Below are 26,234 nucleotides of genomic sequence, written 5' to 3' on the forward strand. Positions count from 1 at the left end.
CATGGAGTCGTCAGGAACGGAGCGGCCGCGCCGTTAGCGCCGCCCTGTGGCCCGGCGGGGTACAGGGGGCGGAGCCCGCGCGATTAATAATTAAAATATTAAATATCAAATCAACACTTTAATGGTGTCCGACACCTTGGGTGGTGGGGGGGGAGGGGGACATATATTAACTCTGCAATAGCCTCTGCAGGGTCGGGGATGGGGTTGTGGGGAGGGCACACGCACCACAAAGGCTCTGCAGGGCCAGGGGGCTGTTCCTGACCCTGGGAGTTGGGAACAGCAGGACCGGGGTGGCTCTTCCCGATCCCAGGAATACGGAACAGCGGGGATGGGAGGGCTGTTCCCCACACCGGGAACGGGGAACAGGATCACGAGACACAAACGCGATGTACGGAGTTCTCCAGCCACGGCACAGGTGATCTCCTGCCGTCCCCCCGAGCCCGGGTTTCCACAGCTGCATTCCCCACAGAGCACTGGGACCGGCCGGGGATGTTCCCGCCGTGGAGCACGTTTGGCCTTTGCAAATAAATGCAAATACATTCCTGGAGCGCAGTCATTTGGCAACAGTAGGAGCAAGCAATATGCTTGGAGAACAGATTTCCACGGGCCCACTGCACACTCGTCCTTCTCGGGCAACAACAGGCCACTGGCAGCGTTCTGGAAGAGACAGAACACAGGACCTCAGGGGTAGGATCCCCTCAGGGGAAGGATCCCCTCAGGGGCAGGATTTCCTCAGGGGAAGGATTTCCTCAGGGGAAGGATCCCCTCAGGGGAAGGATTTCCTCAGGGGAAGGATCCCCTCAGGGGAAGGATCCCCTCAGGGGCAGGATCCCCTCAGGGGCAGGATCCCCTCAGGGGAAGGATCCCCTCAGGGGCAGGATTTCCTCAGGGGAAGGATTTCCTCAGGGGAAGGATTTCCTCAGGGGAAGGATCCCCTCAGGGGCAGGATTTCCTCAGGGGAAGGATCCCCTCAGGGGCAGGATCCCCTCAGGGAAGGATCTCCTCGGGAAGAGGATCCTGTCAGGAGCAGGATCTCCTCAGGGGAAGGATCACCTCAGGGGCAGGAGCCCTTCAGAAGCAGGGTCCCCTCAGGGGCAGGATCCCCTCTTAGGAACAGGATCCCCTTAGGAACAGGATCCCTTCAGGGGCAGGATGCCCTCAGAACAGGATCCGCTCAGAACAGGATCCCCTCGGGAACAGGATCCCTCAGAATCCCCTCAGAACAGGATCCCCTCAAGAACAGGATCCCCTCAGACTAGCACAGCAAGGCCTGACTGAGGGTTTAAAGCCCCTGTGACAGAAAAAATGGCCAGAAAGGAACCAATTCTCAGCCCAGGACAAGGGAACACACAGTTCCTGATCTTCCCTCAGTGCTTCTGATCTTTTTCTAGCCCAGCCATCTGCTTGTACACAGAAAGTTGCTTTTAAAGGATCAGTTTTAGTACCAAGAATGGTATTTTATGCTTTAGCATGGAGGAAGAACATCCAACACATCAACAGTTGTCTCTGGAGCAGCAGCCCAAGGCAGCAGCTTTGTTTTCCATCATGTTTTCCTTTGTTTTCTATCCCCTTCCTCAGGTCCATGGCACGTCTTTGGAGGCAGCTGGGGAGCAGCTCAGCTCATCCACACATTCCATGTGTCCCTGCTGCCCGCGGGGACGGGCTGCAATAACCCTCCCAGGCGGCTGAGTTTCATTTTGCAGCTTTAATCCTGTTCCCAGAGCTCAGGAAAAGAATTCCTTACAATTGGTCCCACACAGCAGCATTGTGTGGGAAGATCTGAGGCGACTGTGAGGGATCCCTGGCACCAGGAGTGTGCCTGGAACCCCAGCAGATCCACAGAAATCACACAAACCAAGTGCTAGTCCTGGAGCAACACAGGCAGATTTGCCCAAATCCCAAAATTAAGTCAACAGGGTCTTACCTGGAAATCATTAATTTTCTTAGTGAGAAGATGATGTGTTCTGAGTCACCTGGAAGAGCCCCAGAAGAGAAGGGTCAGCTCTGAGCCAGCATTCCCCAGGGAAGGCAGCAGCAACCAGACACCCTGGTATGTCCCAAACTCCCAAACCCTCAGGGTGCTCTTACCTGCAGGTGACCTTTGAGATTGGCCGGTGTTTTATAATCCCCCTTTAAAACCTGTGGGAAAGAGAACCTGGAGTGACCCCCTGGCGCAGTGGAATCACCTTTGGGTCACTGCTGTCAGCCATTCCCAGCCTTCCCAGGGAAAAAGCTGCACCTTGAGTGCTCTGTCCTGCTCTGGGCCCTTCTCTCCAAAACAGACATGGAGGGGCTGGAGTGTGGCCAGGGAAGGGAACAGAGCTGGGGAAGGGGCTGGAGCAGCTGAGGGAGCTGGGAAAGGGGCTCAGCCTGGGGAAAAGGAGGCTCAGGGGTGGACCTTGTGGCTCTGCACAGCTCCTGGCAGGAGGGGACAGCCGGAGGGGTCAGGCTCTGCTCCCAGGGAACAGGGACAGGAGAGAGGAAACTGCATCAAAGTGTGCCAGGGGAGGGTCAGGTTGGACACCAGGAGGAATTTCCTCATGGAAAGGGTGCTCAGGCTTTGGAAGGGGCTGCCCAGGGAGGTTTGGAGTCCCCATCCCTGGAGGTGTCCAAGAACATGCTCCATGTGGCACTCAGTGCTCTGGTGGGGAGGATTGGGCACAGCTTGGATTTGATGGTTCTGAGAGGCCTTTCCGAACCTGAATGCCTCTGGAATTCTGTCATTCTGTCATTCTGTCAGTCATTCTGTCATTCTGTTTTCCCTGTGTGAATCTGTTTCCCCCCCTGCTCCATCCTGACCCAGCTCAGGAGCTTCCCTTGCTCCGGAGGGCTCGGGAGCCCCCGGCCTGTCCCCTGCATGGCAGTGCCACTCACTCTGAATCTGTTTCCCCCCCTGCTCCATCCCGACCTGGCTCTGGAGCTTCCCTTGCTCCGGAGGGCTCGGGAGCCCCTGGCCTGTCCCCTGCATGGCAGTGCCACTCACTCTGTGCGTGTTGTTGACAACCAGGGGGTCGGGGTGGCCGTAGTTGGGGGGGTTGGCGTAGGGGTCGTAGCCCAGCCTGGCGAGCATGGGGGCGATGTGGGCCATGTCCTGCAGCACATCCCCCGGGATGTGCCCGATCCACTTGGATAACGCCTCCATGTTCACTGGCTTGATCACCTGGTCTGTGGACCTCTCTATCCTGGGGAGAACAAAGATAAAAAACAAAAACACACAATGGTTGGATTTCACGCATGTGCTGGGCTCACACACAGCTCGCTGCCGCCTCCACAGAGAACCACAGGATGGGATCTTAAATCCATCTTAAATCCCATCCTGTCCCACTCCCTGCCATGGGCAGGGACACCTTCCACTATCCCAGTTGCTCCAAATCCTGTCCCACCCAGCCTTGGGCACTTCCTTGGATGGGGTTGCCACAGTTTCTGTCCCTCACAGCTCTGCTCTGGGGAAGCAGATCCTGGCAAGGGGTTCCACAGCCCCAGAGGCTGGATCCTTCTGTTTACAATCATGGAATCATTAAGGCTGGAAAAACCCTCCAAGATGAGTGAGTCCAACCATTCCCCTAGCACTCCTAAGGCCACCACTAACCCATGTCCCCAGCTGCCACATCCACAGAGCTTTCAAATTCCTTCAGAGATGATGACTCTACCACCGTTCTGTTCCGATGCTTAATTACCCTTTCAGGAAAGGAATTTTCCTTTTTATCCAACCTAAACTTCCTCTGGCACAACTTGAGACTGCTTCCTCTTTTCTTACAGCAGGGATCTATCCTGCACTGGGACAGAGGGTTTCACCAGGACACCTCTGCTTATCAGAGGAAAACAATATAAGATGTGTGGGCTGTAGCACAGATCCACCTGGTGACCCCTATGAATATTCAAAGCCTGCTCTAAGCAACCTGGACCAATTTACTCTGAGCAAACAGGGAAGTAGAGCTGGCTGCACTCCCAGGGCATCCTGGAAAACTGGAGCAGCTGCACATCCCCCCGTAGCTCCTGTGCCCTCACCACCAGGGCACCATCAACTGATATGGAGACTTGGATAATTCCCTTACATGGCTGATTAAATTTTGCTAAGCCTGACTTAAGCCTCCATTTAGAAAAGAAACAGCATTAAAAGAGGGAGAGAAAGTGGGAGAAGGCAAACACCCCCTACACATGGAAAGGGCAGGAGGGAGTGCTGGGTGTGCCTCCACTTAGTAGGTATTACTTTTATTCTGCAATACCAACCCCAAACCTGTCAAGAACTGCAGCTCATCATCATTAGCAGCACAACTAATCACACCAAGGAGGCATCTGAGGACGGGTGGAGAAAGAGACATTAAAGAGCTCACTTTTCAGAGCAAGCAGTTCTTTGCAAATTAGAGACTGAAATAATTTCTGCAGTGTCAAGAGAGATTAAACAGTCACCTGCTCCTGAAATCCTTGCTTGACAAGCTGTTCTGTGGAGTACAACAGATTGGGAGCATTAAAGCCATCTCTTACTCAGGAACACAAACCCCACTGCAGTACCATGTGCTGTCCCTCCTCCCCTAAAACCACACACAAACACCAGCAACGGGGCTCTGTCCCATTGTAGCCTGCTTTGTGCAATGAAAAGCTGAGGAAAGAGCCGAGACTCACTTGGAAAGGGACACCCCACCGGGTTTCCCGATGAGCTCCTCGTGGTGCAGCACCGTGTCGCTCCAGGAGATGTCCAGGAACCTCATGATGTTGTGCATGGACTGCTCGGGGTGCAGCACCAGCTGCTCGTAGTAGACGGGCAGGCAGCGGGCGCGGCCGATCTCCAGGCACTGGGAATACATCACCTCGATGGCCTTGTTCCACTTGGTCAGGCAGTCCCGGTAGCTGTTCAGGTCGAAGCCGGCGATGGTCACCTTGCGCGTGATCATGGAGTGCACCGAGGCGCGCCCGTCCCGCACCATCAGCAGGAACTTGGAGTTGGGGAACAGCCGGGACAGGTACACGGAGGACTTGAGCGTGAAGGGGTCCTTGTTGCACAGGTACCTGGCTGGCTCGCCGTGCTTGGCGATCACCTCCAGGATGAAGGCCTGCATGGCCGCGTCCAGCACCTGGTCCGTCACCCCCGCCTCGTCCAGCCGCATCTTCTCGCGGCCGGACTTGGACCAGGCCTGGCGCATGGCCAGCACGCGGGGGATGATGCGCGTCTCCTCCCCGCAGCGCACCTCGGGGTGGGCGTCCAGCATGGCCCTCATCAGCGTGGTGCCGCTGCGGGGGACGCCGCCGATGAAGATCAGGGGCATGTCCTTGCTGTACCGGTACTCCACGTGGTTGGCATCCACCATCACCAGCTCCTCGTTCTCCGGCCTCATCAGCCTGTGCCTCCTCTCGCTCAGGACCTGCTGGCACTCCAGGACCTGCTGCCCGAGGTGCAGGGTCACCATCAGGGCTGCCACCGAGCCCAGCAGCAGCAGCACCCTGCGCGTGGTGACCCGCATCCTGCTCTCCTGGGCACAGGCTGGGGGCTTCAGCTCTCTGCTAGCGAGTGTCCAACCCCACGGGCATCTGCAAGAGAACAGCACTGTCACAGCAGCGATGAGATGCTGACACCATCCCAGATTTCATCACCTCCTTCACTTATCAGCACCTCTTTCATTTATCAGCACCTCCCAGGCTTGGTGCCCTACACCCAGCAGGTAATTAAAGTCTGCCTCAGTGCACACCCAAAGAGAGAATTTCTGCATTGTGCTCCCAGAAACACAGGTTTACAGCTGGAGCAAAGCTCCAGGAATGTTTTGGAGAGGAGGGGCACTGTATATTCAGAGACTTCTTAAAATCTTTACAGAGAGCCTGCTCCATCCCAGATGAAGCCCAGACCCAAGCTGTGGTTATTCCTCCCAAACCCAAGTCAGCATTCCAGCACTGCTCACCTCCTAGCAACCTGCATCCTCCCTACATTTTGTTTAGTTTAACCCTAAGGTCACAGGGGAAGGGGAAGCTAAAATAAGAGAAAAACAAAAGCCTCTCATGCCAGCTTTAAGGGTCTGAGTAAGGAGAAACCATTAGAATGAAACACTGAAAGATTCAACCATCTGAGAGTGAACAGCCACACGCAGCGTTCACCACCCTGCCCTGCCTCGGGAACTGACCTGACAGAGAAATCCGTGAAACTTCATCTGGCACCGAGACTTTTTGGGGTTTTCCACGGCTCGGCAGGACATCCAGCAGGAAGGCTGCAGCCTCTGCAAGTGCCCAGCTCAGCTGCGTGCCCGGAGGGACTCCCGGGAATGCTGGCACCGCTTCCCGCTCCCTCCCCCCCGTCCGCCCCAGTTGCGAGTGCAGGTTTTGCAATCTTCCCCTGGGCTCACCCCAGGATTTCCAGTTCTTTGTGATTATGTGGCTGGGGCAAGAGCTGAATGGAGTGGAAGGAACGGGCCGTCCATGGATTCTGTTTTGCTGACAGGCCAAAGAGCTGCTCCAGAAAAGAGTTTCCCCCCACGGCGAAGGAATACATTGTGCAGCAGCCCATGCGGAGCAGGGAGCAGGCAGGAGAGAGCCTGGAGCTGGGCAGCTTTCCTGCTCCTCCTGCCAGGCACTCAGGGACTCGCTCTGCTCCCCCCTTCCAGTCCCTGACATCCCACTCCACCATCCTGGACTCCACCCACTGGCTTGTATCCACTCCTGCCCAGGCAGTGCCTCTCTGCCAGCCCAGGGACGCTCTCCCACAACCCAACAGCACAGCAACATCACCACCAAAAGTATTTTTGTGGCTCTTTACTCCCTGGTCCACCCTGACCAGCTGCTTGGTAACATACCTGAAGCTAAACAGCCTCAACTGCATCCCCAAGTATGGATAAAGGGGGTGGATTTGTTGGGATGTAGATCAGAGGGACATCCAACAGCTCTGGCATTTTTGCAGCACCAAGCAGAGTCAGGGCCATTAACAAGACAAGTGCTGCTCCTTCCTGCTCTCTTCATCTGTTTCTGTCATGTAAATATATTCAAATATTCACCCCAAAATAATTGCAAATGCCACAAGACCCATTTCAATGGATGGCAGAGGAGCAGGCAGGATTTAGGGCCAAGTGGAATAATTAGGGCAATGCAGACCAAGACAGGCTAATTAGCAGCAAAGGCTAATCATGAAAGGAGGCTGGAGCACAGAAGTGCTCTGTTCTCCAGGAGAACCAGCTGACAGGGAGCAGTTCCCACCGAGATGCTCCAGCAGCTCCGGCGGGAACAAAGGGACTCTCATACTCTCATATTGTGTTCGATGGGGCTGCCAGCTGTGCCAGGGGAGGTTCAGGTCGGGCATCAGGGGGAATTTCCTCATGGAGACAGAGGTCAGGCCTTGAGAGGGGCTGCCCAGGCAGGTGGTGGAGTCCCCATGCGTGGAGGTGTCCATGGAACACCTGGATGTGGCACTCAGTGCTCTGAGCTGGTGACAAGGTGGGGACCGGGCACAGGTTGGACTCCAGCTGGATGGTCTGGGAGGGCTTTTCCAACCTGAATGATCCTGGGATTCTGAAAGTCCCTGGGGACTGAACCCTCAGTGCTCCTACCCAACGCCACCAACATGGGAAGCTGTCACTCTGTGTGGGGAGTGGGAAAGGCAGGGGCCCACAGGAGCAGGGACTGTGTCCACTGCTGAGCTCTGAACTCTGGCTCTGCCCCTGCACGGCAGCGCCTGGGCCTGGGAGGGCCTGAATGGGACAGACCTGTCCATGGGATCACCTGGGATCACCCCCTACACGGCATTGCCTGGGCCCCTTAGGGCCGGAATGGGACAGACCAGTCCATAGGATCACCTGGGATCACCCCCGTGCACAGCAGTGCCTCCCTGGGCCCCATAGGGCTGGAATGGGACAGACCTGTCCATGGGATCACCTGGGATCAGCCCAATGGGCTGGGAGGGCTGAGCAACACCCAGAGCGTGGCTGGGTCACACTCACTCACACTCTCGCACACCTGCTCACACTCATTCACACTCGTGCACACTCTCGCACACCCGCTCACACTCGTGCACACCCGTGCACACCCACACACACTCACGCACACCCACTCACACCCTTGCACACCCGCTCACACTCTCGCACACCCACTCACACTCGTGCACACTCTTGCACACCCACTCACACCCGCTCACACCCTTGCACACCCACTCACACCCGTGCACACCTGCTCACACTCGTGCACACCCGCTCACACTCTTGCACACCCGCTCACACTTGTGCACACTCTTGCACACCCGCTCACACTCCTGCACACCCGCTCACACTCGTGCACACCCGCTCACACTCGTTCACACTCACGCACACCCACTCACACCCGCTCACACCCTTGCACACCCGCTCACACTTGTGCACACTCGTTCACACTCTCGCACACCTGCTCACACTCTCGCACACCTGCTCGCACCCGCGCACACTCACGCTCACCCCTCACAAAGACTGTGAATGATTGGCATTGAGAACTGGGAAGGCCGGAGCCCGTTCAGGCTGGGCTCTGGCTGCTGCCTGGGCAGTGTTAGCTTTCTGGAAACGTGATTAAAAGGTTCTGTTTGTTTCTGTGATTTTTTTGGATACAGAGTGTGATAGTTGTTGTCTATCTACCTAGTGCCTGGGGGAGTTCTTTGCTGTCTGAGGCAGTGCCCCAGAGAGTTTGTGTTCACTGCTGCTCATGCCACAGGCGTGCCTGCACTCTTGGGTCAGTGACTTGTGCTGGGCTTCAGTTTTCTGCTTTTCCTCTGCTTTTGTTCCCTTGTTCTTAGAGTAAGCTCTTCGGTGAACAGTGCCCAGATGTGATAAAGGGCTGCTGTTTGAATAAAACCAGCAGTTTATAGAATTTTAATTTCCAGCTGCATAATTAAAACACTCCCATGTAAGGGAGAAATGCTGCTCAGAGCTCTTGCTGTGATCTGGGACAGAATTTTGTTTTTGTTGTTGTCATAGACTTAACCATAAGATTTGTTCCCTGTCTGTTTAGGCCATCTTAGCCAAATTGCCTGTTTAAATAAATGTTGCAACAGAACATCAATGAGTTCTTAAGTCCTGAGGTTTCTTTTTGAAGCACTTTTTAAAGCTAATAAAGTGCAGTGTTAGAGGGTATGTACTCCCAAGAGAAAGACTTCATTTGAGACAAGGTGAAACTTCAAGGCAGATACGGACGTGTAGATGGCACAATGAGACAGAGCTGGTCCTCAGCTCTTTTGTGAGATTCTCCACTGAGAATTTCCTAAAATTTATGGGTCTCATTAGTCTGTGAGGGAAGATGGATGGTCATTTCCTCCCCAGCAGACATTGTGCTGGAATCAGGGTGTAATTAGGTTCCAGAGACAACACCCTTTCAAATGCCCAAAAGCTGGTTCTGAGAGCTTCCCACTTGAGCAGGATTAGGGAGCTCTCAGAGGCTACTCTGGCAGGGAATGATGACATGGGAGCAGAAAGCAAAGCACCAGCAGCAATCCAGGGCTGAAACCCCTGAGTACAGCTTGGACACGGCAGTACAGGGATGTCACACAAGGGCAGGGGCTATGTCCCTGGCCAGCATCAGGGGGCTAAGGCTGGTTCCAAGGAAGAAGCTGTGGAGGAAGGCATGTTGTGGCAGTTTTGTGTTCCCCTTGGGATGCCTTTTGCAGCTGCAGTGTGCCAGGAGCTCTGGGCTCTGTGGTTTTTAAGACCCTAACCCTAGGTGTAACCCTAACCCTACCCCTAGGTGTAACCCTAACCCTACCCCTAGGCAGAGCACTAAAATCAGCCTTGTAAGGCTGGCACCCAGAGTGTGGGGCAGGATGGGGACCAGTGGGGACGTGATAGCAGAGTGACAAGAGGTCCTACAGGCAGCAAGTCCTCCATATTCCCATGCTGATGGGACTTGAGCATGAAGAAGGCTGACACTGTGTCGTGCCAGCTTGTGAAAGCAACACAGGATCAATGGGGCACCAGTGGTGGTGTGGACAGATGTGCAATCTCATGAGACAGATGTGCAGCAGCCAGCCAGCCTCCCAGGGGAATCACACATCCAGCAGCTTGCTCTTACCTTTTCCCCGTACGGTCATGGTGCTTCTAGTTGAGCTTCATGCTGAACCCGTGGCCACCAAAACACCTGATGGGGAAGAGAAGCCACAGTGTTGATTTGTTCATTTAGCACACACATCCACTCCCCTCCTCAGCACCTTCCCCTCCTCCCCACAGCCTCCTCTGAGCCCCAGGGAAAGGTGTTCCTGCTGGAGCTGGTGGCCCCAGCTCATGGTCAGCACTGGCAGCTGGACTTGCCACACCTGCCCTGAGACACCAGCACTGTTCACAGAGCACAGCCAAGCCAGGACACACAGAGGGAAGCAGCAGGGCAGCTGCTCTTTTAGGAAATGCAGCCTCCTGGAAAGGAGAGAGGCCTCAGGGGGACCCTAGCAGCCTGGATGTTGAAAGCCCAGGGGATGACAATCCAGCTGGGCACAATTCCAGCACACACTGGCCAGCACAACAGCCTTGACCAGAGGAAGCAGCTCCAGACTCGCCTGCTGCAAATGCTGAAATCAGGCACACGTCAGACTATGACCAGAGCCCCAAATCAGTGACAGTGAAAGGAGACAGAGCCCAGAGGACCTGCAGGCCTGGCAGGACCTCCTGGCTCCAGCCCCAAGAACAAAGCTCTCTCCAGCCTCACCACCTGCCAAGGCAGTAGCACTAGCCCTGCACAACGTGGAAATCCCTCCAGGCTGGGAATCAAACCCCTGGACACTGGGTTTCCCACAAGGACTGCTCCAAGCCAAGGTGCACAGCAGCCTTGGCTGGAGCCATCCTGCAAGCACAGAGCATCCTGGGGACAGTCTGGGTCACGGAGCTGCAGCAGAGCACCCCAAGGGGCCAGGAGCTGGCGGATCACCAGATGTCACTCTGCTCCCAGGATCACAGCATGGACATGGGACCATCTTGGGGTCACTGCTGCTGGGACATTCCCAGTCAGCTCCCCCTGGCTGTGCAGCAGGTCCTGGCCTTGTAGGAAGTTCCTGAGAACATTTCCAGTAGTGACACTAATGGCTATTCCAGTCTCCTCTCGTGCCATCGAGTGTCACCGGCCCCTCCGCCTCAGCACTAAAGAGAAACCAGAGGGAAACTCCACCCAGCAGGAACTCTGCAAGGGCTTATCCGCATTGCAGGCGCTTCCCTGCGAGGCTTCCTGCTCAGCCTGGCCTCCATGGACTACAGGATTCCAGCTCCAGACCAGGCTGCAGCTCCACGCAGCAGCAGTTGCATCCCTGGATGTGCTTCTGCAGTGCCCCGAGTGCTGAGGTGCAGGGACAGAGGTGGTCCTACAGCCCACCCAACTCACCCTGCTCCGGAAACGGCTCCAGATCCTGCCCAGGCCCAGACACACGGACGGACACACAGACGCACTTGTTTGTGACTTCCTTCCTGATGCTGTGCAGGGCGTCACCACCAGCTGGGCTCCAACAGCAGCTCTGACCGAAACCCAACCAAAACCCCTGAGTCAAACCCCTGACCTTGGCACCTGTGCTGGGAACGGGTAAAAACCACCCCCAGAACAGCCGCGGAACCGGCACAGCACTCTCAGAAGTGAGGAAATACCATTTGTTAAAAGTGTTACAAGCAACCACAGAAACAGTTTCTATGTTTCTATGAGAAGCCCCATGTGATCTAAAGCTGCATTTTTCTTTAAACCATTCCCAGAAATGAGTGTCATTAAGTGCAGCCTCCCCAAAAGATGTAGGTGTGGCCTGGAAAATTTGAGGTCAATTTGTTGGTGCTTAATAAAAGGATGAGGATCTGCAGACGCCCCTGTGGCGGAACAGCAGCAGAAACTGTGGTCAGCAAGAAATGTCCCAACATATCCAGCTCACATCTTTACAAATCAGCAATATTTAATTACTGAATTGATAGATAGTCTCCAGTTCATTTACAAAAGTAAACACAGCTTGCCTGAGGGCCACTGCCTCATCCCAACCTGAGCTCAGTCCAACGCTGGCACTGCTGATGAGAGCTCTGCTCCCCCTGGATGCTCCTGCTAGCAATTTCCAAACACTTCCCAAGTATCTCTCTTAGCAGGACAGGAATGCAGCGAGCATGGGGCATGGGGCATGGAGCATGGGGCCAGCCCCAATCTCCACCAGGAGCACACAGAGGCAGCACGGGGGTGGCTGTGGTCACTGAGTGCAGTGTCAGCCCTGTTGCACAACCCACAGCTCGTGCTCCTCCACCCCAGCACTGCCCAGACTGGGATCGATCCCATGAGACAGTAGGAACAGAGTCCAACCCACCCACCCCAGGGGTGGGACAGGGGCTCTGCACCTACCTCTGCTGCAGGTGTGCCATGGCCCTAAGCCTTGGAGAGAAGATATGAAAATTAAGCTGCAGCACTCAAAAAAAAAACTCCACAACAAAAAATAAGCTGCTGTCAGCCTCCACGTGGCAAGAGCAGCACCACTGAGAGTAGGACGGGTTTGGTGACTCAAACTGAAGCTGCACTGCAGGTCATGAACCCAGGGCATCCACTGGAACAGAGGCCAATTCCAGTGAAAACACAACCAATCCCAACAAAAACACCTGGGTCTGGAGCACTTTGGAGTTCTGTGTCCTTTGGAAAAAACCCCAAAAAGCACTGACAGCCCTGTGGTTTACACTTGCACCGCCGCCATCACCCCAGGGAAAAATAACAGTCAAAAGAGTTCAGGGATGAGTGTTCAAGCAGCCACCTCAGCACCCAAAGCACACAGAGGCTGCTCCAGCTGCCTCTTAACACCCAACAAGCTCAGGGGGCAGAGGGGAATTTTTTCTCACTGCTGAGTACCTATAAAAATAAACCAGCAGAACCTGCTGCCCTGAGGATTAAGGCAGCGTGCGCCAGCTGCAAACACTTTCTGGCTCAGATAAGCCTGCGAGGTGAGAGCCCTGAGCCACACCAATCATTCCAGCCGAGTATCCCAAAGAGCCCAGCCAGGGATAGGGGCACTGTGTGCCAGCCAGCTCCAACAGGCTCTAAATCACATCAGCAGAGGATCCACAGACATCTCACAGCACAAACAGACTGTTGGTTTATCGCCTCAAGGCTGTTACGATTAGCAAAACATTTTATTATCCTGCTCAGTGGTACAGTGTTCCTCAAACAATAAAAATCCCACCAATTTACAGTAACTCCCCTCCACCCATCCCTCGTTCCAAGCATGGCGACAGCATTTTATCATCAGGAGATGGAAACCTCAGCATTCACCCTGCCAGCCTGGCAGGGACACAGCCTTCAGCCCAGAGTGGCAGATTAATTATGGAATGCCCAAGGAGGAAGCTGCTGGCAGGACCCAGGGATGGAGGCACCTACCCACTCCCCAGCACCTGGCACCGTGTGCCCGCACCGCAGCAAGGCTCAGGCACGTCAGACACACTTGTGCTGAAATGGGACACGAGCTCTGCACTTCAGAGAGAGCTCCTGACTTTTAATTAACCCACAGAACTTCAGCCTTCCTTAATTACTCTGTAGTTGCTGCCTCAGGGGGACAAAGGCAAAGCCAGCACAGGTCCACTGATGGTGACACTCCCACATTGGCTCCCCTTGTGCCCTGACCAGTGACTCCACTGTTCTGCTGGAGGAAGGAGCTCTGGGAAACCACTGAGCTCTCCCCCAGCTCCTCTTGCCCAGGGAAGCTGTGGCTGCCCCATCCCTGGAAGTGTCCAAGGCCAGGCTGGATGGAGCTCTGAGCAACCTGGTCTAGTGGAAGGTGTCTCTGCCTGCAAAAGGGGGTGGAACTAGAAGATCTTTAAGATCCCTTCCAACCCAAACCATTCCATGATTCTATGATTCCTCTCCATGCCTTTGATCAGGTCCCTCCAACTCTCAGCCCTCGTCCAGGGTATGTCTTGGGAATCCCCACGGGAGAGGGGCACTGGGCAGCTGAGGGTTGCAGCCCCCCTGTTCACTCACCATGCTTGATGCAAACACAGCTCTTCCCTCACAAAACTGCACAAATATTCCCTTGCAGGAATGTGGGTGGTCAGAGCCTGCCATACAACAGGGAGGAAGAGAAGTCAGAGGAACTGCTAGAAAAAACACCAAGTATCTTCAAAAAATATTTTCCCAATCCACACGCCAAACCCTAAGTCTCAACAAGCTCCATTCTTGCATGCACAAAGATCAGGATCTGCAAATAAAAAATTGTTTCTGCAAGACAAACCCCAAAACCTCAAATTTGCTTAAGAAACAAAATCAAAGTGTTTTATTTCCCCATGCAGCAGCAGCAGCCCTGGGAGCACTGCCTGAGGGCAGGGCAGGGCAGCAAGGATGGAGGTGCCACTGCTCACCCTGTAGGCAGGGATGGGAGAGGGGACACTGCTCCCCATCTTCCCCAGCTCCTCTGCTCGTTCTTGTCCTGTTTCCTGCAGCTCCCTCAGGAGCACAGACCCAAGCACAGGCCAGCCCCAGGATCTCCAGCAATGTCCAGCCATGCTCAGCACAATGGATGCCATGAAGGCAAGTATTTGGTGTCTCCACAAAGCCAGAAACTTTGGGAAACACCAGCACCCACTTCAGCCATGTGTGTTTGCGGCCTCCCACTCCCAGCCCCAGCCAGGACGGGCAGTGACCACTCCCAGGCCCTGGCAGGGGTGAAGCCCTTGTGAAACCACCGATGGAAGAAACGGAACCGGCTCCTTCCGAGCCTGCGCCGCTGCTGCCTCGTCAGCCAAAGCACCCAGAACAGCACATCCGAGCTCCTTCCTGTCTGCACCAGCCCAGCTGGAGCCCTGCTCCTCCTCTGCTGCCACTTGCATCTGCAAACACTGGGCCACCAAGGCCTGTGCCCATGCCCTGAGTGCCACCCAGCCACGCTGGCTCACAGCCAGCTGTGAGCACAGCTGCCCGAGGGGGGGTGGCTGTTATCCCACCCCCTTTGCAGCTCAGCCACTGCTGGCAACAGCTGCTCACACCACAGGGTCCCTCCCAGCACCGAGCAGGAACAGGAGTGCAGGAAAAGCTTCCCCTGCCCCAGCACAGCAGCCTGTGGCTCCAGAACCAACATGCCCGTGGCCGTTCCTCCGTGGAGAAGCACCTGCATGCTTCAGCCCCTGCAGAGCCCTCAGTCTCACTCTCGGGTCACTGCCTGGGAGTGCAGAGTGGGAAGCAGCTGCTTGCTTCATTTCCGAATGCTGTGTGTTGAGCAACCCCCGCTGCTGCTCTTGTTTGATGTCCCTGGGAGGGGACAAGGGGCTCCTGTGGCAGGGCCACCCTCCTGCCTGCAACCCACACCGTGAGGCACCACAGCACGGACTGGGGACCAAAAGGGGGCAAAAAAGGCATCATTCACCTTGAGAGGGAAAATCTTTGAGAGAATTCCTGCAGGAATTCTGGAGGCAGACAGGGCTTGGAAAACAGAGTGAACCAAAGCAGGCAGCCAACACCAGGGCAAGCTTCTCCTGGGCTCTGTGTGCCCGCTGCCTGTGGAATCTGGAGGGAAACGTGCTCGGCTGAGGCATGAGCCTGAGGCTCCTCAAGGCATCACAAATTCATCACAAGGCACATCTGCACAGTGCCAAATAAAACCACCTGCTGGGGGTTTGTTTTCTCTCTCCAAAAATCTTCTTGACAGTTCCCGCATTTTAACAGCGCTCCTGCCATCCCACACATCCCCAAAGGCTCAGCGTACCCGGAATGCAAACTGTCTTTGGAAAAATCTCCTTAAAATAGCAGCAGAAATTACTAATACCGTTTGTAAAACCTACAGGCAGAGGATGGCCATGGCATGAGCCTGACCATGCTGGTGAGCCCACCAGCCTCCTGCAGAGACCCCAGGCCTCAGCCTGCCACATCCCCCCACAGTGAAGCCCCAATGCCAGCTGCTGTGGGCGATGCTGGGGAGGACTCACACAGTGCCCAATTCAGCTGCTGTTCCCTAAATTCCAGGCTGTCTCCCTCATGTGACTCCGCACAGACCCTGGGCTCCCTTCAGGCTCTGCAGCACAGCTGCTCCTGTGGTGCCACATGCAGCAGCCTCGGGGCACCAGCTGCCACCGGCATGTGATGGCAAACCCCGCTTGCAGGCGCCCGTGTTGGCACTTGACAGCTCCTCACGAGCAGCCTACAGCATCCCCACAAAACACAGGGCAAATCTGGAAACCTGTTGGCACCCATCATTGGGATCTCCCCACTCACCGTTGCTCGGTGCCTGAGCAGGAGGGAGCAGCACGGCTGTGCTGAGGGGGGACTCCCCTCCCGAACCGAGTCCAAGCAGCCAGCGGGGCCTGGCACAAGGAGGTGTCTGAAGGGGTTTCAAGCTGTGAGATGACTTTTGGACAGAGCCTGAGCACGCAAACAAACACAGAGAGGGACAGAGCAAAGGCCTCTGTGATGCAAACCATGCAAACCATCCCCTGCCTGCCCCGGAGGGCAGCCTAGCTCATGCTTGCTGGCTCCATTTCCAGCAACTCCAGCCACGAGTCCCAAGGAACCTGAGCTGGACAAAGCGTGGGTGTCGCATCCCTGCCACACAGGGCACAGTAACAGATGGGCACTGCCAGGAGAGTGCCAGTGCTTTGTGTGGGCTGCAAGGTGCCAACACAGCTGCTCAGGAGCCCGTCTGCCCCCCTGCCAAGGGACCCACATCCCACAGCCACCCCGACCTAGGTGCTGCCAATACCTCTCAAGCCTCAGCAGAGGCTGATGCTGCCCGAGACCCACAGGTGCAGCCTCTCACTGGGCACCGACCCTGCCCAGGCCATCAGGCTCATCCTGGTATAGAAGGGCAGTCCCAACCTTGGCTGAGCTCTGGACACCTGGACAGATGGACAGCCCCAGCCCATGGGCGGCTCTGTGTATGGCAGTGCTCAGGTTATGGGGGCACAGCTTGATGCTGGGCTGCCAGAGGGGAGCCACGGGAGGGGGGAGAGGGCACCGTGAGCCAAAGAGCAGAATGGGAGGACAAAGGTAGGAGGAGGACCCTGCGCTGAGCACTCTGTGCCACCTGCCGTGCCCATTCTGCACTGTGTTCTGTGCACTGAGCACCCTGTGGGCACCTCAGCACACCCTGCACCCAGCATCACGCTCTGAACTGAGCACTGAGCATCCTGCACTGACCACCCCGCACCGAGCATCCTGTCCTGGGCATCCAGCACTGCTCTGAGCACCCAGCACCGAACACCGAGCACCGCTCTGCGTCCCCGGCACCGCACACCCAGCACCGCACACCCAGCATCGCACACCCAGCACCGCACACCCAGCACCGCACACCCCGCACCGCTCCGTGTCCCCCAGCACCGCACACCCCGCACCGCTCCGATCACGCATCACCGCCCGGTGTCCCCAGCACCGCGCACCGCGCACGCCCCGCACTGCGCACCGAGCATCCCCCGCCGCTCCGCGCCCCGTTCGCTTCGTCCGCGCCACCCACCGAGCCCCGAGCCGCTACCAGGCAGCGCCCGCCGGTACCGGGCACCGCCCGCCCGCTGTCACCTGCCAGCCGGCGGGGCTGGGGGCACAAACGGCGGGGGCACACGCTGTTCCCGGGCCGGGTCGCTCCCCCCGCTGCTCCCGGTGCCCGTGCTCCCCCCCCCCCCTCACTCACCGGGGCCGCCGCCGGCCCGGAGCGGCGCGAGACGCGGCGACGTCACGCGCACGCGGGGCCGGGATCCCCGCCCGCCGCTCCGCGCGTGCGCCGCGCGCGCCTGGCACCGGGCGGCACCGGGCGGCACCGGGCGGCACCGGGCGGCACCGGGCGGCACCGGGCGGCACCGAGCCCCAAGCCCCGTCCCTGCCCGTCCCCCTGCCGGTACCGGCCGTGGCTCCGCAGCCCTCCCCGCCAGTCGCCGGGAGCGCTCCGCACCGCGCTGCCCGCGGCCTCACCGTTATCCCCGGTGCCCGCCCCTGTCCCGGTGCTGCCTGTATGCAGCGCCCTGCCGTCACTGGTATGGCTGTAATTAATTACCGCCGTCGCTAATTAGCGGCGTGGGAGCGCAGGGAAATGCCACCCGAGGTGCCCCACCGGGAGGCAACGGGATGGGAAGGGGGAATGAGGCCGCAAAGAAGTGCCCGGTGGGGAGGAACAGCATCCGAGAGGGGGAAAAATAAAACTCCTTGAAAGTGAATCGGTCTTTGATTAACTGCAATTTCGGCTGTTAATTAGTGCCCAGATGGATCCTGCGGGCAGGGACCCAGGACCCTTCGCAGCCCCCCGATCCTGCAGGTGCGGACGGAGGCAGGAGCCTGTCCTGATTCCGTGGACAGAGCCCACAGCCCGCTCTGATTCCGTGGACAGAGCCGGGAACCCGTCCTCATTCTGTGGACAGAGGCAGGAACCTGCCCTGATTCCGCGGCTCCCGGGGCACCCCGAGTCCCCCAAGTGAGAGGGTCCCCACGGGGGCTGGTGGGGTCAGGCTGCAGAGCCTTTGCCACCCCCTTTCCCCACACCGAGGGTCTCCTGTGTCCCAGCCCCAGCACGGGGAGTTCCTGCATGACACCAATTCCCTGGCAAACCCCCCCTCCACCGTGTCCCACCCGGCTCCAGCGCAAGGCTGGCACATCCCGAGCGAGCGGTTCATGCAACACCGACCCCCGAGCAGTTCTAATCTTCTGGTTTTTTTTTAATTTGCCTCACAAGGTAGAGTACATCCAGGGAATGTGCAATGTACAAGGAAAGTGCTGGGCAGGCGAGCGCGAGGGGAGGCGGGGGTGCCCCACGGGGCCCGGGACTCGTAGCTAGCAGGCAGCACGCTCAGTCGGAGGGCGCGTCGGGGGTGACAAAGGTGCCCTTCTGGTCCCACTGCATGTCCCGGATGCGGCGGATGGACTGGATCTGGGGCTGGAAGGCAGACCACTCATTCCAGTGTCGGAAGTCTCCGGTCTCAAAGAGGTACTGGTAGCCTCTGTAGCCAGGGTACTGGTACCCGACCCAGCTGCGGGGAAAGAAAACACAGGGCACCTGAGCGGGGTCGGCCACTCCAGGCAGCAGCCACATGGCTGGTGGGTGCTCAGGGGGCCGGCGTGGCCTCCCTGTGCTGCCCACCAACCTCTGGGGGACGGGCCACACCGCTAGAAACAGCCACACCACCCAAAACAGCCATCCAACCAAAACCACCACGCCACCAGAAACAGCCATGCCACCAAAACCAGCCATGCCACCAAAACCAGCCATGTCACCACTTTCTGGCTGCCTGAGAGCCCACAGCAGCTGGTTAGGGAGGACAGGGAGCCTGGCACGAGGCAGCTGCCACTGCAGCCCAGCTTACGTTCCACTGGGCACCTGCACGCTGCCCACGCGGTCGCAGAAGCCATAAGCCCAGAGGCTGGGCACGTCGTCCTCCTGGATTTCCATCTTGTTGCCCTTGAAGTCAGCAGACTCGTAGAGGGAGATTTTGTGGTCCTCAGCCTCCTGGGGAAGACAGAGGGAGGGTGCTGGGCAGTGTGGCCGAAGCCCTGGAGCTTTGCTGCAGCGAGGCATTGAGCACACAGCCCTGGGCAGACCCCACCAGGCCCTCTGCTCCCCAGCACTCACCATTTTGATGGGACGCATGGACATGAAGCAGTCGCTCCGGTAGCTGCTGGACCAGGTGTCCCAGCGAGGGTACTCGCCCTTCTCCAGGATGAACATCTCCCCACGCATGTTGGCCTGCTCGTAGGCCACCCAGCTGGGGAGAGAGGTGGGCAAAGAGCGGGTCAGGGGCCACCCAGCAGTTCCCCTCCTGCTCAGCCAGCTTGCAGGACAGTGGAAGGGTTTCCAAAAAGGCTGAGGCCCCACCACTCTGCTCCCACCTTTCTCCCAGCCCAGGCACTGTGGCCTGTGCAGAGGCAGCGCTGATCCATGGGCTCCCAGCTGGAAGCTCACTGGTGTGCGAGTGTCCAAACCTGCAGCAGGCACCAGCACTCACAGTGCTCCTCTTCCTCAGCTGGGGAGCAGCAGGACCCCTGCACAGCTGGTGACCCCACAGAGTCAGCTCAGGACTCTGTTGTCCCTCCTGCCTGGGCTGTGTAATCCTGGCACGCCCGCACGCCTCACTGCTCCAGCGCCAGCCAGCACTGGCACCCATCCCACTGCTGGGAGTGGGGCTCACTCAGCTGCAATGTCACCTCCTCAGCAGAGCCACGAGGTGCTGGGAATGCCATGGGTGTGGGGCTCCAGAAGCCCCCAGCACCACAATGGTCCTGCATTTGCTGCTTCCCCTTTCCCTGCAGAACAGCTCATCCTGCAGATGCCAGCAGGGGTTTTCCTGCTAGCAGGAGATGTGTTCAGGTACCCCAGGCTGCACAGCCTCAAGCTGCCTGCTAAAGCTCAGCTCGGTTGTTTTGCTTTTGTCTTTCCCTGAGCACATTTTTGGGTGCAGAGTTCCATTGGTGACTCTCAAGAAGCTTCTAAGGACCCCAATGACACTCAAGTTCTCTCCTCCCAATTTCACCCTTTCTGTGTCTAGTGCAGCTTCCCAGGTATCATATCTGAGCTTCTTCCATACTGCTCCATCCCCCATTTGTTTCAAGAAGAGTTGGATATTCTGGGTTCCTAATAAAAAAGTCATAGGTGCTGCATGGTGTCCCTCATGGATGCTGTCAGGACAAGCCATGTCCTGTGCATCCTCCTCACAGCTCTACCAGCCCCCCTGCATTCCTGGGCATGCTGTTTCCAGCCAGGCACGGCACGGTGGGATGCTCTTTCAACATGGAGATCATCTGTCTGCTCAGTTATCTGCTTTGGGGATCGTTTTTGTCCCTGCCTGTGTCAACTGTTCCCACGGCTTTGCAACCTGCCCAGCCCCCTTGTTGCTGCTCAGTTGCCTGGGTGCAGGCGGGTGCTTGTCCCTGCCCATCCCTGCCTGCTCCATCCTGGTCCAAGGATCCCACCTCATTTCACCTTGACTTCTCTAAAATCTGCAGGTCCCTTGTGTTCCATGGACAGCTCCAGGTGGCTGAAATGATGGACACGTTTCCTCAGCCCTTGGCTTTGCTTGTGGTGCCCTTTGCTTTGCATGTGGCCCTGGCATCCTTCCCACCCATCCTGGCCCTCCTGTCCTCCTCGAAGGAGACCCGGGATGCCCGCTCTGCTCCTGTGCTGGCCCTGCTGCGCTCTGCCCAGGCAGCAGGGAAATCCTGAACATCACATTGTGCCCAGGGCTGTGTCCCCACCCACCAGGAACATCCCCAAGGTCACAGCCCCCTCTGTGGCTGGGGTCACTTACGGTCCAGAGGTGACAATGACACTGCGCACCCGGTCGAAGCCACGGTCAGCCAGGTTCAGGCACTCGGCGGTGAACTCCATCTGCCTGCCCTGGAAGTTCTCCTGGTCGAAGACAACAATCTGGGGATGCAAGGAAAGGGTTGGGTGAGGACAGGCACGCTCAGGGAGGGCAGGCTGGTGCTGGGTGACCAGTGCCCGAGCCTTCTGCTCCGTGTGTCCCCCTCGGCTCTCCAAGCCTTCCTGCAGCTTCTTGTATCTGGTGCCCGCCCGTGCTGAGCTGGGCTCTGTGCATGGGCATGCCCCAACAGCTGTTCCTGCTCCAAGATGGCCTCATCCTGCCCTTGCTGCTGCTGGTGCCCACATTGGTGGGAAGGAGCTGCTTCTCCAGGTGCTCTGTCTGCACCTTGGCCTCCTCAGCCTGGCACGGTGTCACCGGAACCCTTGCATTACTCACCCTCCCGTGCCAGCCCTGCTGCAGTGCCTCAGTGGCATGCTGGCATCACTGTGGCATTTCAGTGCTGGCCTTGTCACCCCTAGTGTCCCCTCCACCTCCCCGCAGGACCCCTGCATGCAGGCGGTGACCAGAGGGAACGGGTGACAGCAGCCAGCCCTGACACCACAACCCAGGGGAGAGCATTTCCCAAGCCTGTGGTCCCCAACAAGCTGTCCTGGCCAAGGCACCTTCAGACCATTCCTCCTGCAGCAGCTGCCCAAATCCCGAGCCTGCTGTCAGAGGGACAGAGCAGGGATGGCATCGCCCACACTTCCACAGTCCTTCCCCCTGGAACAATCTCCTCCTGCCCTTGTCCCTCAGCCCGGAGCATGTCCCTGCACACATGGGGAGCCACAGGGCTTACCCTGAAGGCTTCTGGGGAGGGCTCCTCGCCCTTGCTGTTTGCGACAGGAGCAGGGTCGAGGGATGGGGTTGGAGCAGGAGCTGCCTTCTCCTTGTCATCCGCAGCCTGGCCGGGAGCAGCGGGTTTTGTGGTCTCAGACATCGCGGTGGTGGGCTCAAGTCTGTGACAGGGCACCAGCAGCAGGTTAGAGGGAGGAATGGATGTGGGCACCCACTACCCACCCCAGGAAGGGTAACATCTGCATGGGGTGGGTGGGCAGGGCCAGGAGAGGAGCTGCTGGAAGGTTCTCCAGCAGGCACAGGAAAGGATCCTGCCTTCACCAAGGGGATCACAGGAGGTCTTGGAGTCCACACTCTCCTCCTGTGGTCAGGAGAGCCCTGAGCATGGTCCTGGAGTGCCCAGGGATGGGGCCTGATGCTGTGCCAGGCACCGGGGCCATCCCGCACGGGGTGCACTGGGAGCCCGGGGGGCGCCGGGGCAGCGTGTGAGGGGTGGGAAGGGGACAGCCCTGTTCTGCTGGGGCCCTGCAGCTGGCACCCTGCTGCGGCCCCGCAGGTCAGTGTCAGCAGCAGCTCCCCGGGGAGTGGAGGGCGGTGGGATGCTGAGCACAGAGGTGCTCCCAGACGCGACCACCACAGCGGTGGCCACGGCTTAGACCCTGAGTTTCCCTCTCCCCACCTCGGGTCCTCTGCAGCCCGGTGTCCGGGGACTTTGTCCTCTTACCTGGGCAGCTGCTGCTTCTTGTTGGAGTGAGCGGGCTTGTGTTTCGGGGCGCCGCGAGGCCCCCACTTTATAGCCTGGCAAGGGCAGACCCCCGGGCGGGCTCACAAAGGAACTGCCAGCTCATCAGTGTCTGCGCGGCCGCCCAGTCATCACATCCTGCAAAGCGCTGGGCGAGCTGGAAGCCTCTCCCCGGCCCCGTGCCCAGCCGCTGAACCCAGCACTTTCCTTTGTGCCCCCGGCACAACAGAAGACCTGACCGTGCCACTTTGCAGCGCGCCCGGCACCCGCTGCCCCGCGTGCGGCCGCCCCGGCAGGGCATATATAGCCCTGGCACGGCCCGGCCGGCGCCGGCACCGGCTCAGGAACACCTCCCCCGGCCAGCGCCCCGGCCCCGGGCCCGCGGGGACACCCCGCTCCCAGCCCCGCCGTGCCCGGTGCCCCCTCCAAACACTGAACCTCTCAGGTGCTTTGAGCATCGCCCCGTGCCCGCAGCGCTGCTCTGGAGATGCCAGAAAGCGAGACCTGAAATGTTCTGAAATGCTTCAGGAGTCAGGGTTTTTCCAAAGGATGTGTAATGGAAGCTGACACTTTCTGAACAACCTGAGTGCCTGAAAACAGTGTTTGTTCTCCCCTGGGAACGTCCCTGCTCGCTGGCAGGGTTCTTCCTTTGTTTTTTAGCCTATTCTCTTCATGCTGTGGTCACCTTGTAGGACCCCTGGTTCTGCCACCATCACATTCATGGTTTTGGGGCATCAGCTCTGTCCGACTGGTGCAGGAGGGTTGTGGGGTGGCTGATTGGGGATGCACTGGCACCAGTCCCTGCAGCAGCTCTGGTGACACATCTCCCCCACCCCATGGCACCTCGGGGGGACCTTCCCCTGAGCCCCTCTGAGCCTCTGATCAGCTTTTCTGCACCTCCACACCCCTGTCCAGCACCCTCAGCTTCCTGCAGCATCCAGCACCAGCAGTGTCTCACCCGGGGGTGTGTGGGCACAGGGCTCAGAGCCCCGTGTGCTGCCCTCCTCTTTTGTTCCTCTCATGTGTCACCCAGCAGTGGTGGGATCCAGCTGCACCCTCTGGGCCATTGCACAAAATCCCCAACAAAAAGAATGTATTGATCCCTTCTTTTCCCGAGGTTTTTCAGGAGGTGTGCTGTGCCCGTGACACGGCTGGGTGTGGGGTCTGCTGCCCCATCGCCCTGGGCACTGGCCCAGTCTGGTTCTCACCTTGATACTGAGCAGTGTTTTATGATTCGTGATTTCAATTTGTGCTCCTTTCCATGGTTTTTATCCAGATTTCTAATTTAACCTGCCCTCTCTTCCTCCCAGAGCCAGCATGGGTGCTCTCCCTGTGCTGCCTCCCCTGTGCCTCCTGGGCATTAATCACCAGGTCTCACCCACTCCCTGCTCCTGACTCTGCTTCCCCTCCCAGTCCCCAGCACCTTTGAACCTGGATGTTGGAAAACCAGCTCAGAGAGGCTGAGCCCTGCTCCTGATGTTCTCTTTGCTCCTTACTGAGCACTCAGCATCCCTGTGGGCTTCCCTGAGCCAGGGCTGACAGCAGGGATCGATCCTTGGCCATTCCTGAGCCCCCCAGACACAAAATCTCTGCCCTGCCATGGACCCTGTGCCCTCACTGCGCCATCCCTCCCTGGCACAGGGATGCACAGCTCCAGCACAGCCCTGGCAGCAGATGGGCACTGTGAGGCTGTGGAGGGCACGGGCACAAGGGTTTGCTCTGCCCTGGTGAGTCCCACTGCCCGTGGATCTCCTGCTGCTGCATCCCTGCCTGGCACTGAGTGCCACTGTGGCAGCACAGGCTGCAGTGACCGTGTCACACTGCCAGGACATGGCGTGGACAGTGAGCGAGTGGTGGTCACGGTGCTGGTGGCCAGCACAAGCTGGGTTTAGCTCAGGCCACAGCGAGAGGCCAGGGACAAATTGTGCCAGTGCCAAGAGGGCTTTTGCTGGGCTTGCAGGTGGCAGGGACAGCCCGTGCAGCCCTGCTGTGCCCTGGGGCAGCCTGTTGTGCTGAGCCTCCCCATGTGCCCTGCTCTGCGTCCCCCAGGCTGCCCGGGGCTCACAGTGCTGCTGCAGCTGCATGAGGGAGACTCTGGCTCAGCCTCCTGGCAGTTTTCTAGCAAATTCTGTCCCAAAACACAGCACTCCCTGTGGACAGGGTTTTCCCATTGGGCTTGAGAGCCTCCATTGCCTGCTGCCTGCTCTGAGGGGCAAGGCTGGGTAGGTGCCTCTGCCGAGCCACTGTGGAACCCTGGCAGCACCCCAGGATGGTTTGTGAGGTATGTGGGTCACTGCAAGGTGTTTAGGTCCCCAAAATGTGGTGGCAGCAGAGTGTTTCTAGCACACAGAGGCAGAAGGCTGCTGCAGCTCTTCCCAAGTCATGACCTGCACCTCCAGTCCCTCCTGTGCCTTTTATACCCCCACCACCACTTTCCAAGCTCCTGGTCCCCACTTCTTTGGGTGTCCATGGCTGTTGTGTGCCCAACTGCAACGAGCCATCCCGGATTTAGGGTAGAGCCACTCTGCCCTTGCAGGGAGAGCAAGTGGAGATGTGTCCTTCCTCCCACTTCCCAGAAAGGGGTGAGGAAACCTCCCCACGCCCCCAGAGCAGGCAGCACTGCCTGCGGGCAGGGGGAGCCCTGCCAGGGCTGGGACACGGCCCCAGCCCAGCCCCACACCAGGGAGGGCACGTGGCAGGAGTGTTGGCAGGGCCTGGGGGCGATGGCCCAGCCCTGGAGCTGTGGGGTGGGGGTCAGAGGCTGTGCCCGGTGGGCCAGCTCCATGTCCCGGCTCATCAGCGTCTCTGACACGGCGCCTTTGTTCTGGCCAGTCCCTCCTCCCCGCCATGTGCTGAGTTAGGGGTTTCAGTAATGCTCCCCTGGGCTCTGTCTCTATCTGGAGGCTATAAAAACCCAGCTGGAGGCTGCTGGACATGTCACCTCCCTGGGCACCAGTGCCTCACCCCAGGTAAGCGCTGGAGCCTGGGGCAGCTGCCCCAGTGCCCGTGGAGGGGCCTGGGAGTGAGCAGCTGTGGGAACAGGTGGAGGAGCATCCAAGATCTGGGGTCAGACCTCTCCTCAGCACTGGGAGCTGTGGTGGGGGTTGGGGGACTGGGGGCTGTCCCTGGCTGTGGCAGTGGCAGGTGTTGATGCTCAGTGCGGGCACACAGCTGACTCTGCAGTGCTCCCAGCTCAGCACTGCCCTGCCAGCACCAGGGCTTTGGCTCAGGGAGCTGCCAGTGGGAGGAGGAGTTTCCCTGGGCACGGGCAGGGATGTCTGCCAGGGCCAGGTGCCCACTGGGCCAGGTGCCCACTGCTCCACATGGCCCTGGTGGCAGCTCCAGCTGGGCAGGGAGAGCCGCAGAGCTCTTCATCTGCTCCAGCATGGAGCAACTCCCTTGTTGTCCCCCACATTGCTGTGAAAGGGGGACAACAAGGGCTCCCGAGTTCATTTCCATCTGGGCACAGAGGCAGCTTGAACTGTGCCCTTCCCCTGTGCTCTGGCAGAGCCACC

At 58.3% G+C, this 26,234-nt stretch overlaps 2 protein-coding genes across 7 annotated transcripts; both read right to left on the reverse strand.

Annotated features, from left to right (window-relative positions):
- Positions 1-105: 105 nt before the first annotated feature.
- On the reverse strand, positions 106-17,644 carry TPST2 (tyrosylprotein sulfotransferase 2). 6 transcript variants are annotated; one of them, XM_071445270.1, is made up of 8 exons: positions 17,525-17,592; positions 13,894-13,970; positions 10,000-10,065; positions 4,624-5,526; positions 2,984-3,182; positions 2,089-2,139; positions 1,925-1,973; positions 106-657 (listed from the first exon to the last, which is right to left on the reverse strand). In XM_071445270.1, the coding sequence occupies exons 4-7, from the start codon at positions 5,457-5,459 to the stop codon at positions 1,944-1,946; spliced, it is 1,116 nt and encodes a 371-aa protein (XP_071301371.1). In that variant the 5' UTR covers positions 5,460-5,526; positions 10,000-10,065; positions 13,894-13,970; positions 17,525-17,592; the 3' UTR covers positions 106-657; positions 1,925-1,943. The 6 variants fall into 6 exon arrangements, with proteins under 6 accessions (XP_071301371.1, XP_071301372.1, XP_071301370.1 ...); XM_071445271.1 differs by lacking the exon at positions 17,525-17,592 and adding an exon at positions 16,117-16,171; XM_071445269.1 differs by lacking the exon at positions 13,894-13,970 and having other exon boundaries at positions 17,525-17,644.
- A 1,026-nt stretch (positions 17,645-18,670) lies between these two features.
- Positions 18,671-22,208, reverse strand: CRYBB1 (crystallin beta B1). Its single transcript, XM_071444902.1, has 5 exons — positions 21,979-22,208; positions 21,123-21,241; positions 19,451-19,583; positions 19,185-19,327; positions 18,671-18,851 (listed from the first exon to the last, which is right to left on the reverse strand). Exons 1-5 carry the CDS (start codon positions 22,117-22,119, stop codon positions 18,671-18,673), a joined length of 717 nt encoding a protein of 238 aa, XP_071301003.1. The 5' UTR covers positions 22,120-22,208.
- Positions 22,209-26,234: the final 4,026 nt, after the last annotated feature.

Source organism: Agelaius tricolor, unplaced genomic scaffold (assembly GCF_023055355.1).
Source record: "Agelaius tricolor isolate 1412-34295 unplaced genomic scaffold, bAgeTri1.0.p SCAF_20, whole genome shotgun sequence".
Classification (NCBI taxonomy): Eukaryota; Metazoa; Chordata; class Aves; order Passeriformes; family Icteridae; genus Agelaius; species Agelaius tricolor.